This window comes from Brachyistius frenatus, unplaced genomic scaffold (assembly GCF_029030835.1).
Source record: "Brachyistius frenatus isolate BFR_SWC_R1_liver_20210118 unplaced genomic scaffold, ASM2903083v1 Contig_5, whole genome shotgun sequence".
NCBI lineage: Eukaryota > Metazoa > Chordata > Actinopteri > Embiotocidae > Brachyistius > Brachyistius frenatus.
The window spans coordinates 9,246,797-9,267,500 of record NW_027210604.1 but is presented as its reverse complement, the minus strand read 5'-3'; the positions used below and the strand labels follow the sequence as shown (position 1 = coordinate 9,267,500).

General features: G+C 42.1%; 1 protein-coding gene across 2 annotated transcripts in view; it reads right to left on the bottom strand.

The window, feature by feature from the left end:
- Positions 1-20,602, bottom strand: part of cadm2a (cell adhesion molecule 2a) — a 201,682-nt gene extending 181,080 nt beyond the window's left edge. For both annotated transcript variants that reach the window (XM_069721401.1, XM_069721410.1), the window contains exon 1: positions 20,122-20,602. In XM_069721401.1, coding sequence (XP_069577502.1) covers positions 20,122-20,182 — 61 coding nt within the window. In that variant the 5' untranslated portion in view covers positions 20,183-20,602. The remainder of the gene's footprint in view (positions 1-20,121) is intronic.
- Between the last annotated feature and the right edge of the window lie 102 nt (positions 20,603-20,704).

Here is a 20,704-nt window from a genome sequence, read left to right as displayed (position 1 = left end):
ACAATGTTGAACCACTCCAGGAAGTAGGCCGACACTTATTAACGACGTAGCAACAGAGACAAGATCTACTCCGTTGTATTGCTTTCTGGAGATCTTTTCTAAAGCTGAATAAATACAGCAGATAGAAACCCCAAACTGCTTAGCTCGCTCAATCTTGTTATAAGTACGATATCCGCTGAAAGAAGATTTCGATGGATTTATGTATTTTTAAGATTTTAGCACCGTGTCGTGTTAAAACCAAACCGGTCAAGCGAGCCGCTGCGAGGATGCTAAGTGCGCAACTATGTGTGGTGTTATGATACAGGTGCTCGGAGTGGCCAAAAGAGACCCAATTACATCAAATGGGTCACAGTTATTGGGCCTAAAACAAGTAAAAACAACATTATGTTGCATATTATATGAAATTCAATTCCAATTATATATTGTTATTGAGAAGGCGGAGCGATATTTCCAGTGATGAGCAGGCTGTGCTGTTATGCTGATTTGAGCATGTTCCAAATGTGCAGTTGACCAATCAGGTTTGCTGGGTGGGAACTACTTGTTATACAATTGTGCTTGATCAATCATGATCCACAGTACTCCTGGTTACATCCGCTGCCAACACCCGTGGAAATGCGTTTGTTGTGTTCAACGGTGGTTGTACAGAACTGCAAATAAGAAACTGAATGGGCGATCTAACAGCCAAGTCGCTAGGATGAACAGTGAGTTCCGATTCAGTTCTCGGCCAGACGGACCGTTACTGCATGTCATTTTGTCTGTCTCCACTGTGAAAGGCAAAAATTCCCCGTTTTTTTAACATTTTTTATTTCATTTTTTCTTAAAAAGGTAACGAAAAACGAAAGCATCACCCAACATATTATGTTTCTTCCTGTCGCAAGGGGTGACCAGTGGCAGCAACCTGTATATCTATATCTATAAAGCTTCTTGGCTGATGGGAAACAGTTGGCAAATGGTCAAATAATGACCAGCAGTGACAGATTGGAGTATTTTTGGGGTCTAAATTCATTGTTTGTCTCGGACCCCCAGCACTGAAACAATTCTGCACAGCTATGCTTGCTCAAAATGCCTCTGTAGGAATAAATCTAGCTCCTGGGCTGCTGCACTAGATACAGGACAACACCCTGTGGGCAAAGCCCACACACCAACACATTCTGATGTATCTGCTTTACACACTTCCATCTGACACACATTTAGGACGAGTATGCGTGTTTGATGGTGCTTTGGGTCATTCAATCTACTTAATTATAAGGATGTACAGTGACATTCATACAATACAAGCACTTCAAAAAGCACGTCAAAATGAAGTCAAAGAATCTCCAACGTACATTTTTCATGCATGCATGCACAAACACACGCCTCTGGGCCGGCCTCCAGGAGGGAGATGCGGCCTCTCAGCCAGAGCGGCGTCAGGGGAAGGTAGTCTCTGATCATTTAATAGGCCTGGCCCCTGACAGACAGCGCTTGCTTCGTCAGCCTGTCAGGGGGCCAAAGCTGACCCTGCAGAGGCATTTTGGCTCTGGCGGGCTGTGTGCTGAGAGGCTGAGAAAAACAGCAAATCCAGGGCCTCCGAGAGTCTGCCTCTGTCGTTGCTGGTCATCATCTTACCAATCACTGGCAAATTCCACATCATCAGAACGTAAACATACATTTTATATAAGCAAGCAGCCATGCACTCACTCACACAAACACATGAGGCAGTCAAAGAGAGGAACAAAGATCCATTAAAATCCATTAGACTTCTGCTGCAACGGAATCATTTATTTATACATCTTGTGCGACAGTGGGTTTTCATTGATTGGCGACATAGACACATAAACAAACATAAACAAAGACAACACACAAATCCTCTGTGCTGGCATTCTGTTACTTTGCACTATACTGTGCCGTAGGCTAGAAGCCATGCTGCATTTGAGGCACAACAAAAATAGATTATGACTATAAGGAAGCCAAACAATATCAGCCTCCAAACCACAACTGTGTCTATGGCAGGGGGAAATGCCATGTCTGAGCACTTGCACACATGCACACAACACAAACACATACACATATGCGTGTAATCCCCCCTCCCCCACCAACGGAGAAAACAAACCGTGAACCGTGAGAACAGGGAGAAGGGGGAGGAAAGAGTGCGATGCAACATCAGCAAATACACCTCAACATACCAAACGAGTTACACATGACCTTGGTTAAAGGTGTGCGCCCGTAGGTGTGTGTGAGGGAGCCACATTGATTACAGCTGACCTGCATGTGACTGAGACACTGAGATGGGCTCAGATCAGAGACACACCAGTAGCCGAGAGTGCACGTGGAACTGTGTGTGTGTTTGTATGTGTGTTTGGTGAGTAGTATATGAAAGATGACGTGTAGGGTAGGATGCTTGGTGATTGTTCCTCTGTATTATTCTGTTATTTAGGGAAGATAATATCCACTCTTTGGACTCAACTGATTCCAAACTATGAATCATCTACTTCCATGTAAGCACCTGTTATGTGAGTGGCTGCTGTCAGTGTTACTATGCAACATGCACAAGACAAAACGCAGGTCATCCGAGAGTCAAATTTAAACGACTTTTTGTGCGGGCTCCACTTCTGACAAAGTAATCGCTTATGGCATTAATGCATGTCTTCACAAGGTCATATTAAGGGAAGAAAATGGAGGTAGGCTTTTTGTTCACAGATTTTTGTTGCCAAGAATAGAGGAGAGCAGAAGGGCTTAAGAATGTTATTCATCCTCTGTGAAGTTCGTAAGTAAAAACTACGCCATGATTAAACCCCTCAACTGTTCATCCTGCTGCTATAATGTGACACATTTCTCAAACTGATGATTGGAGGCAAGGGTTGACAATGTGTACCTATAAATACAAGTCTGTTTTCTTAAATATACCACCAGTATACAATATAGCTACGATATATATATATAGCTATATTTCAGTATACTACTCAGCTGCAATTTTTCTTTACTATTTCTAGCATTTGCATCATGCATATGAGTGTGCCATTAAATATAAATGAAGACAGTAATCCAGAGTTGCATACATGGCTGAATCAGGTATTGGCAGTGCATGTCTCTTCTGATGACAGCTGCCTGCACTGGCTCGAACGATGTATTGAAAACAAAACACGGCACAGCTTTCAAGAGCTTTCGCCAAGGTACACTGGACCAAAGCAGACGAGATAAAAGCCTCAAACCAATCCAGATGACGATGTGACATACGGCGTGTTCATCTCCTGCTTTGCTCGATCAACACAGATTCGACTATTGGATCACCGTAATCCTCACAAAACTTAATTTGAACTGCAGCAAAACGATGTCTCGCTTCACTGTGGAAAGTTGTCACACTTTGATTTCCACTAACAGAGTCAGGTTTGTCTTGACTTGATTTGTCCACGCTGAATGAAGCTCACGGCAACCCGTTCTCAACCTGCCGCAGATGGAACATATGCAGAAAGGTGGCGGGGGTGTGGGAGTGGGAGTGGGTGGTGGGATGAGACTCAAGGTGCTGATGGATGGCGTGGGAGAATTCATTACAGTGAACTGCACAGGCAAGTTTCTAATCAATAGCGAAGTGTTTTGTTATTTTATCTTGTTTTTTTTGTGCACGTATGCGGCGTAGGTGTTGGTGTGAATGTGTGATAACTTGAACTGTGGGCCACTTAGGGCAACTGCATAATAACTAGGTTTCTGTGGGGCAGAAAAGTAGTTAAAATCCATCACACACACACACACACACACACACACACACACACACACACACACACACACACACACACACACACACACACACACACACACACACACACACACACACACACACACACACACACAGAGGGGCCCCTCGTTACTCATGCATGACCAGTCCGTAATGCACTTCTGCGCTTTCACTCACCGTTGGCAGGACAACAGAATTACTGAGAAAAGGATTTGGGGAGGCAGAATTTGCCAAGACTGTGGGAACAGCCAGATTCCTTCTTATACCACAAAAGCCAGAGGAAGAGAGGCTCAACACTCCCATTCTCTAATACCAACATTCAGGACAGTGTAAGTATTATCCCTGATTGTACCACCTTCTTTTTCTGAGCCTGATGCAGCAGCAAAAGTTCTTTTCCACTTGGATTGCATGCAAAGCAATTGCACATGAAAAGAAAAAAGGGTAAGATGACGCGGTAGGTATGGGAGAAAGAAAATGATGCAAAATGATTGTGCCCCCAGGTCAAATACTCTGAGCTGTGTATAAATGTCCGTGTGTGGTAGGGTGTGCACGTGTCCACACCCAAGCATCCATCTCCGAGCTGAGCATTGATCGGTCTGGCTCCCTACAAAGCAGATGTGAGCAGACAACTAATAGAAGAGCTAGCCTCAATTAGCCCACTGACTGATGGGAAATGTGATTTCATTTAGTTGCTGCTACAGAGATGTAAACAAGTCATGTTTCCCCTTCAGAAGCAAAAGGAAACAGACACACACAGAGAGAGTCAGAGAAAGAGAAAGGTATATTCAGAGGCTGTGCAATTCCCTTCAGCAGCTCAGTGGCTACCAACATGAACATTCATTTATGTAATGAAAATTGTATGGAGTCTCATTACATTTAACTTGTCTTTGTCACCTGTCGCATACACAATATCAGTGTTAGTTAATGGCATTATTTTCAAAGAGACCCGTTTCTTTTGTCCACTCGAAATTGCCTACAGTATCCTACAGATTGAATTCATGCAAACAGGAAAACATACACCAACCAAACTAAACAGAATAACCTGTGGCCAAGCCTTGTTCAAATTCAATTTAACATGGCTGTTAAGAGCTGGGACACTTCGTGTCCTGTCCACAGTCCTTTCCTATGAAATGTTCTTCTTACAGTTTATTGCCTATGGCTAGGTGATCATGTTTTCAAGTCAGGAGTGAAAACAATGAGATATGGCAATATTTTAAATTTAGTTTTAAAATATACAAATGGTTTCCTACAAAACCCATTTTTCTTTGCGCAAAATAAGCAAAACGTACCAATTGTCCAAACTCAAAGCTGCTCTACCTTAACTTTATTTACTGTATAACTCAGATTCAAGACTCTGTCCAATCTTGCAGTTATGATTTTTGTGCCTTTACATTTAGCAGCATTAAGTCAAAACCAATGTTATGCCCAAATTTCATAATTTTACTGACTAGATTAAACAGCTTCTGTCTTGTAAATTGATTTGGCATTTCACTTTAATTTGATACTAGTTTAAGTAACGACCTGGACCATATCAGCTGCCTTTTGCTATTCCAACTGGTTATTCTCAATCAATTAGGCTCCTACACACCTGCTCTTTAACCAATCATTTTATAGTATTCCAAGTCAAATCAATTAACCCTTTAAATGAAGGTAAACCCTTAGGTGGAAGTTCAATCCAAAAGTTACATTCACATTGCATTCACCACGATTGGTGTCTTGACTCCATTACAGAAATTTACATGCTATAAGACACAGAAATGCTGAGGAGGGAAATGATCTAAGCCCTCAGACAGATGTTGCATATTAATTGTCATTTAGATGCACATAACCTTTATGCAGCTGAATTGCCCTCGCACTGATATAGAAGCTGAAGTCTTACTTCATCTTCAGAAGGGCAGAAATAGAGAAAGCGAGTGTAAAGGACACAGAGAATGAAACAAAAAGCTTGCTAGTGTAACAGTTTCATCAGTACAGCCTGGGTGCATTATGATGGAAACGGAGGACTGTACGTATCGCTCCAAAGAGAGGAAATTATATGTCATGGTCTATAAAGCAAGCCCTTTATATATTTTCGGAGACAGTATCCATGCAGCTTAGATCGCTGTTCGGTGGATGTAGAACACTCAGTTATGATGACATCACCTCCTTTTAAGTCATTTCGTTTCTGTGCTGCAGCTGACTGCAGAAGATGAAGCTACTTTAAGGATAGAGTTTCCAAAAATTCCCTTCACACATTCTGACCAGGACAAGAGAGCTAAAATATAACTGAAGTAACAATGATGTGGCAGAACTTTGCTTCAAGGAATCTAAAATGTGAAGAATGGTTTGCTTTTTTTCACTGCACAAGTGTTATTTGATCATTTTAATGTCTTCGGTACTTCACTATTGTAGAAAACAGTAAAACACAGAATGAGTGGGTGTGTCCAAACCTTTGACTGGTACTGTACAATTGTTTGGGCTCAAGAACAATTTTGACTTAATCAGGGTTTGTCACAACAAAAAAGGAATATGAAAGGAGTAATCAATTTGACGGGTCAACCCTACATCTGCTAGTTTTACAAACAGGTTCTGGTACCTCTACTGTTATAGACCAAAGCAGAAGACCAAAATATGGCTTAACAGGTTAATTTGCAGTTATGACTCAATCATCCATTCCTCTGATTGTTTTTTTGTGTAATTTTCTTCATTCCTTTTTCTTTTTCACAGATCGCACACCTCTTTCAGCACGTGTTTGTTAAAACCCAAACAACCACAGACCATATAAATCCTGCAATAGCTATGTAGGCTATGTATGAAAAAAGCATGAACCCTATTGAAATTATCTTAAAGTACAAGTTACATGTCACTAACTCCCTGTCATCTGTCCAGATGTCACATCTAACAGCCATTCATCAGATTAATTAATGAATTGCTCTCTTGTTTGTCTATTGAAGAGTTTCCGGACAACAATATATGCAGGTTTCACAGGAGATGGAAAGTTACATTAACAGTTAACCCACCTAATTATACAGTATGCGTCTTAGTATCTGAATAACAAATGGAAGCTACTGTTATGACAGCCAAGATTATGTGTAGGCATATTTTACCAAATTTAATGCAAGAAAATCAAATTCAGAAAATATGACTCTGCATCCGTTTCAGTTAACTTCACTGCTGCATTTCGAAGTCCAAATTCTCCACGGACATCAGCAAGGAAAAACAAACTTTACTTACTCACTACCTTGGGGCTGCTGCAGTGAAACTTTAATGTCTGACAAGGACGTCAACATAACTGTCTCCAAACTTTACTGCTTCTTTAATTTGGTCACAGGATCTGCATTGCCATTGGTATGCAGCTTCCACTGCACCAAAAACTCAGTGGTGCTTGTTAAAACACTTTTCATATCTATGCAAGTGCAATGAATGGTGTCTGACAAGGGCACTTGTCTGCCAATTGGAGTATTCTTATAAAGGAAGCACCCTGGCAAGATGAAAGCCCAGGGTGACACTGGAGAGTGAGGTGTCTGGGGTGAGAGAGAGAGAGAGAGAGAGAGAGAGAGAGAGAGAGAGAGAGAGAGAGAGAGAGAGAGAGAGAGAGAGAGAGAGAGAGAGAGAGAGAGAGAGAGAGAGAGAGAGAGAGAGAGAGAGAGAGAGAAATGAAGCAGGGGAAGAGAGAGACCTACAGAGAAAGACAGACAAAATGCAGTGAAAAAGTGAAAAGCAAGTAGCAATGACTGAAATGCAGATAAAGACAGGACTTTTGACAGGGCCATTTGCATTTATATCTGGAGGCAAATCCAATAGCCTTCACGTTTGGGGTGCAGTACTTTTTTCATAAAGACATTCAAATCAAAAGTTGACGGCAACATTTTTTTTTTCTAATGCAACGAGAGTACTGTTATGTATCATCCATAATTATCTGGGAAAAAAAACATGTTCACCACCTCTTCATTGTTACTGTTTTATCTCTGTGATTGCATCCGCATACAATGTATAATAAATGTTTCAGGTTCCTGCTTGCATGCTTGGATTTTTGAGGCAGTGCATGAGTTTACGTGTTTGAAGACAAGATTGAAGCTGTGTCAGGGCTCATTTCCTGAATATCTCATGCATGGCTGCTGTTCTTTTTTTGGCCCCGTTTTTTTTTTTTTTTTTTTTTTTTTCCTACTGCACTTGGGAATTCCTCTATTCTCCCCCATCCATCCTGTTTCCCACACATCCCTCTAATTCTATCATCCCCTCAACCTCAACCGATGCGCACATGCACAAATGGAGTGCTTTGCTGTAACCCTCATCCCTGTCTCATCTCATCTCATCATGGTGCCCCAGTAACAGAGTGTTGACACAGCACTGGCCAGTAACATGTTATTCGGAACACAAGCCAAGCCACAGGCACAACATACACTTGCATAACATCTAAAATATATATATATATATATATTTTAAATCACCTTCTTCTGGTGCATTTTCTCCTGCTTGTACCTTCCTCATACCGTTTGCTTTCTTTTTATCTGTTATCAAGGAGGTTTCCTTTGAATGACAAGTACCCACTAGATATCAGGAGAACTGCTACTTCAGGGATTATGCTGCTAATGTTGCTAATCAAGCAGGAGAGGGATGAAAGCACTGTAAGCAGTCCAAGCAATGATAAGCAATAATTTTGTTTTGTATAGCTTCCTACTTTAAAAGACCTAATTTAATAAAGATTAACAAGTAAATGTCTACTTGCTTCATGTTAATTTAGCACTACTTTCTGATATTCTTTGCTTTATTATTCCTGAAGGACGAAATAATGATAGTCCCGTTTCAAACGTACCTTGATGTGCATCACCATGCACTGAAATAATGCACCTTAATGTCAGTGATTTCTGCATTCTGCTTAATTTAAACTGGAAAAGTGTCATTGATTTAAATGTCACATTCTTTTACCTGTGGGAGGGACTGGCCTATATATGCAGCACTATCTTTGTCGACATAATGAACCCAGACGTGTTGGAATCAGCACCTTCCACCAACTCTAACAGCGGGAGAGAACTAAATCCATATCCATGCAGCATGTGTTCATAAGAGAACACAGTAAGACTACAATTAATTAATGTTATGATTACCTTTAATTGATCAGTGTTATATTTACTTGCAATTAGAGCCACATTATGTGGCATATCAAGGCCAGCAAAGGCCCAGTTGTCAGAAAGACAGGTTTTGATAAAAGATTTTAAACTTAAATAAAAGAAAAAGAAAAAAACTATGTGATCACTATATGTGTGCTATGTGGATATGAGGATGTGGCTTAAATATTGTAAATGTTATATTTTGGGCAACTTTTTATTCCCTGTCATGTGCAATATGATACAGAGCCATTATCACAGAAAATTTCACATGCAGTCAACCCTGCCATTTCTAAATTCTGCTCCATTAAACACTGATAATTTCTGAGAATTAACCTAATTAAATAAATGCTTTCAAATTCGAATGTAGCTCTGTAGTGACCTCAGCTCTGCGATCATAATTCCAATAGGTGACACCGGGATTACACCGGTGTGAAGGTCACTTCCTCCCAGACTGGGTGGACTATGATCAGCTGTACTGAGGAACTGCTACTGTCTAAAGATATGGCTCCTTTCTGGTTAGAGGCTCACTTTTTAATAAAGGTCAGGATTAGGGTGACCAGTGCATTAAGGCAAGAGCTTAGGATCAGCGCTTAGTCCTGGACAGTAGGCTACCATTTACCACATCAGTGCAACTGTGGTTAACGCTGTCTCATTATTACTGCTGTGCCTGGAGATTTTGGGTCTATCACTGCAGTAATAGCTCTTGTCTGCAGCTCTGTGTGTGCATGTGTGCGGAGAAGTAGGCGTTGGAAGGTGACCACTGGTGTGAGGATTTTGAGTGCATCATCTGTTATAATTTAATATTTGCTATGCCCATGTCTCCATTCACCATTTTTTTTTTTGTCCCCTCTCCTTCACTATCCATCCCAACTACGGAGTGGCATGATAATGCTGCTCTGAGGGTACTTTTCAGGGGATTAGCACAGATTAGCATTAGCTGGGCCATTTAAACTGGATACACATACAGCAGCATTTGCATGTTGGCAAACTTGTCTGGGACAGTAGCCACAGTACAAATGTACAAAGGGAGGTATATTAAAGCGGTGAGAAAGAGAAATGTATAGATGCAGTTTCAAAAGGAGAATGTTACAAAACACTTTCGGTGTCGCACAGATCAAAAACAAAAATATCAAGTTGCTTGCTTCCTTCAGAAACTGTTGTTTGTGATTCATACTTTGAATTGCTTGGACTTTGCCTTCCGCATTTGGTGTAGGTCAGTCTCTGCAAAGATAGTATTTTGATTATTAGATATGATATGGCCAAATGGTTTGAGCTTTTAAGAACATAAATAGGAACAACAGTAAATATCTAAAATGATCATATTGAAAAATTCACCAATGAAAAATGCTGCTATTATTTAAATATCATAAAATACTCTTCAAAAAGCAAGAACATACAACCAAGGTTACAACTGAAATCCAATCCATCAAAACCAATCCAGCTAAACTGACTTCCCAGGTGGGCCACAGATGAACATTTAAAATCATAAAAGGCCCTGAAAGTAAGGCTCTGACTAGCAATTCACAAGCTACGTGGGCATAAAAATGTAGCACCAGGCTGCCAACTGAGGAGGCTATAAACATTGTTTCCAGCATTGCCTGTGTACTTTCACAGATTGAGAACATTTATGTTAAGCACATGAATACACAATTTTGGCATCACTCACAAATGAGTCTGACTGGATTCTAACAACATGGGAGTCTTTACTGACTTCAGCCAGTGCAGGCTTTTGACTGTACAGGGGAGTGATGGACAGGGTAATTGAGAGCACTGTGAGACAATCACTAATGAGGTAGATAAAGAAGGAATTGAGTTAACTGTGTTTGCCATTTCTAATGATTAGAGAGATGAGAAGAGACAGGAAGGGGGTGCAAAGAAAGACAGACCATTCTACTTTCCGAAGGAATGCATCTGCTGTATGTCTAACTTGTCTGTTCGTTGTTTTTTTTTTTTTTGCAAAGCACAATGCTTGCTCTAACCAACCGGAGCAAAGTGAGAGAAAAGCAAATAGCTTTAAGATATGCGGTGAAATTACCCGTAATTGGAGACCATTTAAAAACATAATAACTTCTTTGTTTCCTCAGCAGGAGGTTCAGGGATGGGGAAGCTTTTTGATTAGAACTGGAGATGAGTTAGCTATAAAACTACTGAGCCAAGCCTTAGCCAGATTCACGCAGTGTGTGTGTGTGTGTGTGTGTGTGTGTGTGTGTGTGTGTGTGTGTGTGTGTGTGTGTGTGTGTGTGTGTGTGTGTGTGTGTGTGTGTGTGTGTGTGTGTGTGTGTGTGTGTGTGCATGGGCTCGTGTTAAATCTTTCTGCCAAAAATGCAAAAATTAATAATTCTGGATGAGGCAGAAATATTAGAGTCCAGTGTCAGTTCAACAGGGACCAGTTGAAAATATCTTATCACACCAATTTCCACATGAAGCAGCAATAACAAGCAAACAGACCTGTAAAATCTCAGAGCATCAATGCTAAACACCAACTTACAAAAAAATTCAAATGGAGCATGAAAATATGTAATAAAATCCAGTTGGAAACATGCCACAGCATCTTTAACAAAGATGTGTATGCGGTGGCAAATTGTCACCGTTCCACTGAGTAGGATAGTGGAAGTAAGCTTTGGGGTGTGTGCCACTTAGGAAGGGGGGGGGAAATAATGTTGTGTAGCATATAATGGATTTGTAATGTGGCAAACAGAGACAGATGGTGGAGGGGGCTGTGTGTTTCTGTGTGCTACGTGTTTGCTAGCTTGGACACACACACACGCACGCGCACATGCACCCACCGCACAGCCCAATGTGTGGAGAAGAAATCCCTAAGGCGCATTATGTATGCTGCCGCTCGCTCACCCAAGCCAAGGGTCTCAGTTCATTTGGTTTTTAACTGTTATAAATTGTCTCACTTGACTCCATCTTCCCTCCCCTCTACAACAGGCCCGGAGCAATCTCTGCACAGAAAACGGCCAGACTCCAAACTTAGAACCAATACAAGATTTTGAAATACTCGGGAACAGGATATAAATACCATACTGGTATAAAGACGTAGATGATACTAAGCTCAAGTGAATGGAAGACATCGTACAGTCTGACAGCTGAGCAACAAACAGAGGAACAGAGATATTTCAAGGGTGTAAATTATAAGGCCAATGCCGAACATGTGTCTGTTTGAAATAAATATACTTGAATGCATGTGTTTACGCAGATTAACAAGGAAGTATATCCGGTGTCACAACAAAGCCTTTCTGTTCCTCCGAATGAGCCTGGCTCCTGGCTAGATCGATGGTGGAGTTTCGGCACATATGGTGGTCAGTGCTGATTGATTAATGGCTTGCAATGGTTTCAAAATTAACCCGATGCCCATGCCCAGTAGGACGAAACAAATGGAAATGATTCCTTAAGGAGAGTCGCCAGACCCATATATCCATGCAGTGGATATACGGGTCTGGTATCACCAGGCTACCTATGAATACCCACTTTACATCATTGTGCAACTCTTGAGTTTTACAGTCGATGGTAATACTGTGTGTGTATGTGGGTGCGTGCGTGCGTTAACAGGTGTCTGGGTTTAAGGTGCAAAGTTTTTTCAACTGGATGAAATTTCACACTTGTAGCTCTCACAAGTAGTCACTGAATTACAGCCTTTAAGTGTAATGTGTGGTCTCTCGAGTTTCACATTCATACAGAGACCTACACCGACACAGGGACACACAAACTTTCTTAATTATTGCACAATCCTCCATTTGCTCCCATCTAAAGCCATGAAATAACACAACGGTAAAAACTGCTTGATTTACGGTGCACCCTGACTACAGCAAAAGGATCAACTCAGTTTGAGTCAAAGACAACATCTGTAGATTCTAACTGCATAATTTTACTACATTAGATGTGTTTAGAAATGGTGCTCATGCAAAAGAGTGTCTAATAGCTTTCAAAGACCAAATTAAGACGTGGGGGGACCCTCCAGCTGATGATTAGACAAGGGACTAGAAAGTGACTTCTGGCGATAATATGAATAGAAAAATATACACACATACACACTCAAGTGCGCACACACACACGCACACACACAACTACAGGCACACAGAGAGTCAATTAACACGAACATGTGTCTTTGGGGAATTATATTTCAATTAGCTCAAGCTTTCCTTTGAGACTATAACGCTAAAACAAGTGGATAGTTGTGTATTTGTGGATGCAGTTAATCCTGCTTTTCAATTAATATTATACCTCTATATTGTTACTGCATAAGTACAAGTTACGCAGTTAAGCACTACATCAATGTTTTCCATGATATAAAAAAGCCATAACATGAAAATAAAGCATGCACATGAAACGACTTGTGTAGCTATATCATTAAATGCAGCTGCATTTTGAAACTGAATCAAAATACAACTATAAAAATGAGAAATGAACAAGTGAATATATAAGATAAGTAATTGTGTGTTATCAGGACGGAGTCAAAGAGGGATGCTACTCGTATTCAGGTTGACTCTAAGGAATAGCAGCAGTGACTCTGAATAATATGAATAGTGACTGGGAGATTTTCTGTGGATATGGGTTCATGTCACCATTTTTGAACTGACTGGACAAGAAGTGGAGAGAATGTCAGAAGATAGTCCCAAATCATTGGCCCTGCAGTTGTATGCCTCTCCTCCTTCGCTTTTGAACTACCTCCAAACTTTTTCATCATATTCCCTGTAAACTCTTCCTGTCAGCCCTGATTTGACTGAAAAAATGTGAGTGTATGTGGACAGAGACAGTAATCTCTGAATCTGGGTCACCAAAACTGCAGTAATAAAGCAAAAAAAAATATATATATATATATATATATATTATTTGAAAGCTCTATCCAATGTTTGGTCTGTAATATCAGAACAAATGTAGATGCTGAAAACAAAAGACTTGCCCTTCTATTTGTTGTTATTTTTCTCACAACTCTGCCCTTACACTTCTGGGCTTCTACGTGCACATTTTGTGCATGTGTATTCACGTGAGAGTGCATGTTTTTGTTGTACACATGCACACAATATAGCTCCGTGAGTAGAAATGTTTCAGCACACAATACGGGCCTACTTTGCCCCGGTTGAATTAATTCTTGTCGAGGATAGACTCAGAGTCCCCAAATAATAACAGAGTTGGGGCAGGAGAGGAGTGTGTTGAGCAGAGTCACCGCTGTCCATATCTTTATCTCTGTTGGAGAAAATGATTACTGTAACACGTAGCAGCAAGTCTCCAGATGCTGGCCTTCCGGGAGTTGTATGAAAAGAAGCTGTCAGATGAAAGAGCACATAGCATAAAAAGAACTTTATCTAGGCTACAAGCTGTTAAGACAGGGGATCATACGTTAACCTGTAGAGCACATCAGGTTAAACTAAAAGTGCACCAAATCAACTTGCTTCACTTGTTTGTTTATTTGCAAGTATGCATATGTGAGAGTGAGAGAGAGAGAGAGAGAGAGAGAGAGAGAAATAAAATGGCTGAACAGAGTGTTATTATCTTGACTTTTCTTTGACTTCCCTTTTTCTTCTGTTTGAGCCTTCTTTAACTTCTTTCTGAGTAAAAGTAAAAGATTACAACACCCTCTGTATGGATAGTTTTAATCCAAAAGGTGATTGTGTTTGTGTCTCTTTACTCCAGAGTGTTTCAGATTAGTGACACATGGTTTGTCAAAGACTGGAGCTTCAGATTAGCCACTTGCTAATCCTTTGGAATTCAATGCTAATACAGACATCACATATGCATGCAGGCATAGACACATGCAGGCACACTCACACTCAATAACACAGTCTGGCTTTCCTAATATGCTTGTGTTTGTGTTTAGTATATGGGGGTAGATGATATCTGCTCTCTACAGTGTGACTCAAACAAAAGCAGGGAAACAAAGAAGTTTGTCAGTCAAGATGTTCCTGATAAATTGGTCAAAATGCAAATCCTAAGAGTCCTTACGTTTCTTCATGAGAACGGTGCATCATATTGACTCAGAGCAAGCTGATTAACACACGGACAAACACACATCAATTCATGAAGCATTCTGACTTGTATACATAAAAAGCTGCACTCTAACTTTGAAGAAAAGCCCCATCAGCTGATATGTTAGCTGAGCTTGGATACTTCTTTCACCTACTGGGGGGGTCTATTTAGGGTGCAAACTTGCTGTCTGCTGATGCCGCTGTTGTAGCCGAATCCACCTCTGGGCTTGTATTTTCTCCATTCTCCATGGGAGGCTGCATTTGATCTCTCCCTTCGCTCGCTTTGGGCTGGCTTTAAATTGCACTTTGCCTGAGAGATATGAAACACAGCGTAGATGCCAAAATTAAAAAAAAAAAAAATCTACATTTATCCCACATGGATTCTCCTCAAAGATGTTTATTTGCGGATTACAGATGTGGCTGACATATTGCGTATTTGTAACAAGTAGGAAGCCTTTACTACAGTTCCAAGCCTCACCAGCATATGGTTCTATCAGATAATGTTCATCACTTGGGTGAAAATAATATGCTATTTAACAGAATTAAACAACAACTTCTCTTATTTATAAATATAGCGTGTTCTTAGATTTATGCCAGGCAGCATAATTAATATATTATTTTTGTATGCTTGAAGTGTTTCATAATTTAAAACAACCACAGCACAGCTAATTACTCTGCAGTATCACTCTATTACAGGAGATACTTGAATACTGCAGAATTCAGCAAAGTGAATGACTGCTTTAAAGCAAAGGTGATGCCCACACAATAGGATGAGCTGGAAGCCTCCGTTGTATATGACACCTCTGCAGCTGGCATACTGTAGGTCCATATTCTCAGCAGAAAACACCAGTGTTCAGACAGTACAGACACTAAATTTTTGAGAGTTGTTTAAACACTGGACGTAGATTTGGCAGACGTCTTCTGAGGTTGCCACCATGGCAAAGAAAGGCCTATAATATTATTGTACAGGTCCTTGACAAATCAGTTCCTTTATGCCTGTGTTTTATGTTCTGAAGGTAATATTTCCTTAGTAAAATCCTCACCTATCTACATACAACATTACTGTATTGTTGTAGTAAAACAAAGATACTCAATCTGGCTGGCTTGCAGTCTATGTTGCATCATTTGGTGTAGGTGCATCCCATTTTGCAGGCTCATAAATGCCTAGGAGATTTCCACAAGCTGGTTTGGTAACTGAGCTACTGGCTACACTGCTTTGCACACTGGAGGATATTTGCATAAGACATTTCATCTCCTCCATGTTGTCGTGCCTCGTTTCATCCCGATGTCTAAACACACCGTAAGATCGTCTGTATTTAACTTGTCAGAGCTGTACATTCCCAAACAAAACCTGCCCAAATGCACGACTATACTGATACAAAAAGCAGTTTGAACAGGTGGCAGGATCACTAATTGTTTCTGGTGCGGTTCTGGAGATGCACATTTATGCTGTGCCATGAAGGGCTTGTAAATCCTACCTCGCTCCCCTCCAGCCTCCTCCTCCTCCTCTCTGTTTTAACTTTTTTTTTTTTTAACACCTGGACTAACAAAAGACTGGCTTTGATCATGGGAAATCCCTTGGCAGAGCAGCAATGAACCCACAGTGTAGCTCCATGTGTGTATGCATGTGTGTGTCTGGATGTCTGTGATGCACGTCGAGCCAGCCAGCGCTGCTCTGCTGAGGATTCGGAGTACTGAAGCCTCGTGGCATGGGTATAAGGTACTCACCCTCACATGTGCTATGCGTCAAAGTCCATCCCATGAAAATGAACACACTTGCAGACACACACACACACACACACACAAGTGGGAGGGAAAGTGCAAGTGAGTAAGAAAGAGAGAACATCTTGTTTCTCCCGTGTAATCAGTGGCTCTGCAAACACACACACACACACACACACACACACACACACACACACACACACACACACACACACACACACACACACACACACACACACACACACACACACACACACACACACACACACACACACACACACACACACACACAAGGCCGCTTGTTATCAGAAGCTTTCCCACGCTGCTGTGGTACAAAGCTCCACACCAGGATGGGAGGATGAAGCGAGGGAGGAATGGACGGAAGTACAGAGGGATGGAGGGTCAGCCTTCAGCAGCTTAAGACTCACTGTGGGGATAAACACATCCCTCAGCAGGGGTTTGTATTTAGGGTAGCAAGATCAAAGTTCAAAACAGACAGACTGCCAGCCAGGCAAAGTGACAGGAAACAGACAGAGCAGCGGAGATAAACAAGCATCCAAACAGCAAACAACAACCAGTACACATATCACACACGCACTCTTTAGTTGAGGAGATTGCACATTCCTCCTCCACACCTCTGCTCCCACATTACTCTTACATCAACTCCTCTATTCTAGAACATCTCCCTCTCCCTCTGTTGCGCTCTGCCTCTATCTCCCCTCGCCTGCTGCTCAGCCCCAAGCTCTTACGTAAGAGCTCCATTTGCATAACAGGCTGTTTTCTCTGGCTACAGCATGGGCACATGAGACACACTGGATAATATGTTAACAACTCGGGCTGTTGGTAAACAACGACCTCCATCACAACACTTCACATTCACACTATATGTGGCGCAGGTCTAGTCGGTGACAGAGATTTAGTGTCTCTGGATCTCTTGATGCCAGCTGGCTCAGGACCAGAGGGGCTGAAACAGCTGTCATTTACAGAGCGCGAGGATATGTCTCCGGCTTGATAGACCTCATTCAGGGGGAGGCTGACCTGCCTGCTGTGTGGAACCTATGCAACAATAGGTCCTGCACCGAGAGATGACTGTTCAAATCAAGCAGCCTAGCATTATCCTCTTCAGGGTTAGGATGCGAGAGAAATAGACTCTTCTCTCTCTCTCTGTGTGTGTGTGTGTGTGTGTGTGTGTGTGTGTGTGTGTGTGTGTGTGTGTGTGTGTGTGTGTGCGCGCGCGTGTGTGCGTGCGTGCGTGCGTGCGCGCGTGTGTGTGGGGAGCCACACATGAAACAAGTGTGCACTCTGCTGCTAGTGCTTATGTCTGTGCTTGGGCCTCTTCAAACATAAGCTTTACAAACAGGGTACACATTACAGGAATGAATGCAAACACAGGCACAACACAGCCGCACAGAGACACACACACACACACACACACACACACACACACACACACACACACACACACACACACACACACACACACACACACACACTAATAATGAGTGTGTCACCCTTAAAAGAATAAAGAGGAAAAGAGAGGCTCTGGAATGGAACATCAATAAATGTGGCAGTGGAAGCCGTCAGATATACCCAAAGATACCTCATTACACACCAATTCATTAAGTCAAGAATGGCCTTAATCATGTCTGGTTATTAAGGAAGGACTGCTCTCACTCGCTCTCACTCACTCTCACATGCACACGCACGCACACACACACACACACACACACACACACACGCGCACACACGCACACACACACACACACACACACACACACACACACACGCACGCACGCACTTCAAAGAGGCAACAACAAATGATCAAGGGAATCAAACGCAAATGATCTCTCATTTAGGATTTCTCCTTTACTCATGTGGATAACAGTGGTTAAAATCAGTCAAGATGATGCTAATTTCATCTTTCATGTCAATACGTTTGTTAGCCAGTGTCTTAAATATGTCTTAATGTGATTGGAGGGGGTAAAGTGGACAAAAGCTCAGTGTGGCATAAGTGGGCCTGCTGTTAGACTGACACTTGTTTCAGAGTCCGTTCACCACCCTCCTGCCACTGTTCTACACAGCAGGAACGCACCAGTCCGGGAACTCAAGCTGCTGCCTTCCTTCTTCAACTTCCTAATATTAATGGGAATATTGTTGTGCATCTTTGGAGCCTCACAACTTCAACACCATCCAGTGCGTAACACAGAGTCTGCTGAGAAATTACAATATAAAATCGCCTTTGAAATAACTGCACAATGAGAGATATTTTAGAAAAATAACAGCCCAACCTAAAGTTTTGAATTTGTGGATTTAAGCGATAAAATCACAGTTGTATTCGCTGATCATAACTATCCAGAAATTGCAGCTAAATATATCCTCTACTCTGTAGATATTTACAAATGCAGCTTTCTTTTTTTTAGGAGAGGCACTTGCGAATCATAAAAAAAGTTGTATACGGTGGCACTGTTTCACTGAACGTTTCATTTTCCGTTTATTTTATCAGTTATCTGCTCTAGTTCTATTCTAATGCATACAAAACAAACTGATCCGTCTTACAAACACGCAGGCACGATTCACCGTGACCTTGACCTCCAATGTCACCTTACTCCCGTTTACAGTCGGATCATATGTCGTCTAAACACCACTAATGGCTGTTTACTTTATAGATATCACAAAGAGTCTGGAGATCAGAATATATTCACACTAAAATCGCTCTCCATCTTATGAACTCAAGTGCACACATATAACTCAGTGGTAAATGTCGGCTTTGTGAAGCTGAATTTGCAAGGAGGGCACTGCTGTTATCAGCTATCATGGCAAAACATAAACTTTTAAGTATGTAGAGACCCCTATCATTCCCGTCACACCTGCACGTCTGTTCCTGCGACTAGTTTGAGGTTATTGACAAAAGCCTTCTTTAAATCCTCACGCAGGCACAGCTCGCCGGTGCTGAAAGTGCGCAACAACCACAGATACCCTAACAGTACAGAGAAAACAGAAGTCTAGATGAACAATTTCTGCAGCCTAAAAGCTCTGCATGTGGGCTTCTATCTTATTCAGCAGCACCGAACAGTTGAGTGCGTAAAACACTGCCAGCGGCTCCGGGACTCATCCAAGTGCCGCAGGTCAAAAACAACCGCGGGGTCGGAATTTTCATTGTGAGGTGTGTCTTTTTTTTCATTGCCACTCACGCATAGGACACAAACACTACATCGTTAGACGCAGGAGACGCACCACTCTGAATGGCTTCACGGTCATGCACAGGTCGTGTCCCGTGCAGACAATTATGAAAATATATCCTCGTTCATAGAGCATAAACCTACAAAGAGATTCCGAATGTTACGGGACAGGCTTTCTGGTCTAGCTGTCTCACGCACATCACGCACGTTTGCAGACAAATGCACTTACACAATACGCTTACATGCACAGGCGCACGTGTACGTATGAATGAAAAACCAAGTGTGAGTGTGTGCGAGAGAGAATGAGACCCACATCTTTCCGCCAGGACCCGCGTGTGACCGCGCGTTCTGCCCCTTCATCCTGCCCTGCTGTTGGCCTGGAACATGCGCGCACAGACCCACCACGCACGTACACAACATGCGCACGTAAGCACCACTCGTCCCAAACTCACCTTTCAGAAGAATCCCGTAAATAGTGTAGAGGGTGAAAATCAAATTACTCTTGAGATTCATCCTGTCTTCTTTTTGTTTTTTTGGGGTTTTTTTTCTTGCTCCTGTCTTCCGCGCGAATTTCTCCTCTCCGTCTCCCCAATGGACCTCAGACCGGACGGCTTTGTCAGCTATCCAGGTGGACTTGGGGAGCGTGTCTTTTGTGCGTCTCTGGGTAACGGGGTTTAACACAACCGACTAAAAGACCCGAAGATGTGTTGCTTTTCAAAACGGAAATACTCTCTCTTCTCAAAAACAATTCTCTGGATGTTTTCAGGAATGCACCACCGGTAAGGCACAGACTCAGTTCACGGGACTAGGAAGAACAGCTTTAAACCTCAGGGACTGGGAACAGTCGTCCTCCGGTTACAGGATAAACGCTGTCGTTGCTGTACTACCGTCTGCCCCGCTCTTGGTCTGCTGTAGCTCACAGTCCATAGCGCAGGGAACACGAGTGGATTGTTTGAGGCCCGCCCACAAGGTTTTGACGGACATGAAAGGTGAACCAATCACAAAGACCCGAGGCTAAGCGAGGTGGGGGAGGGA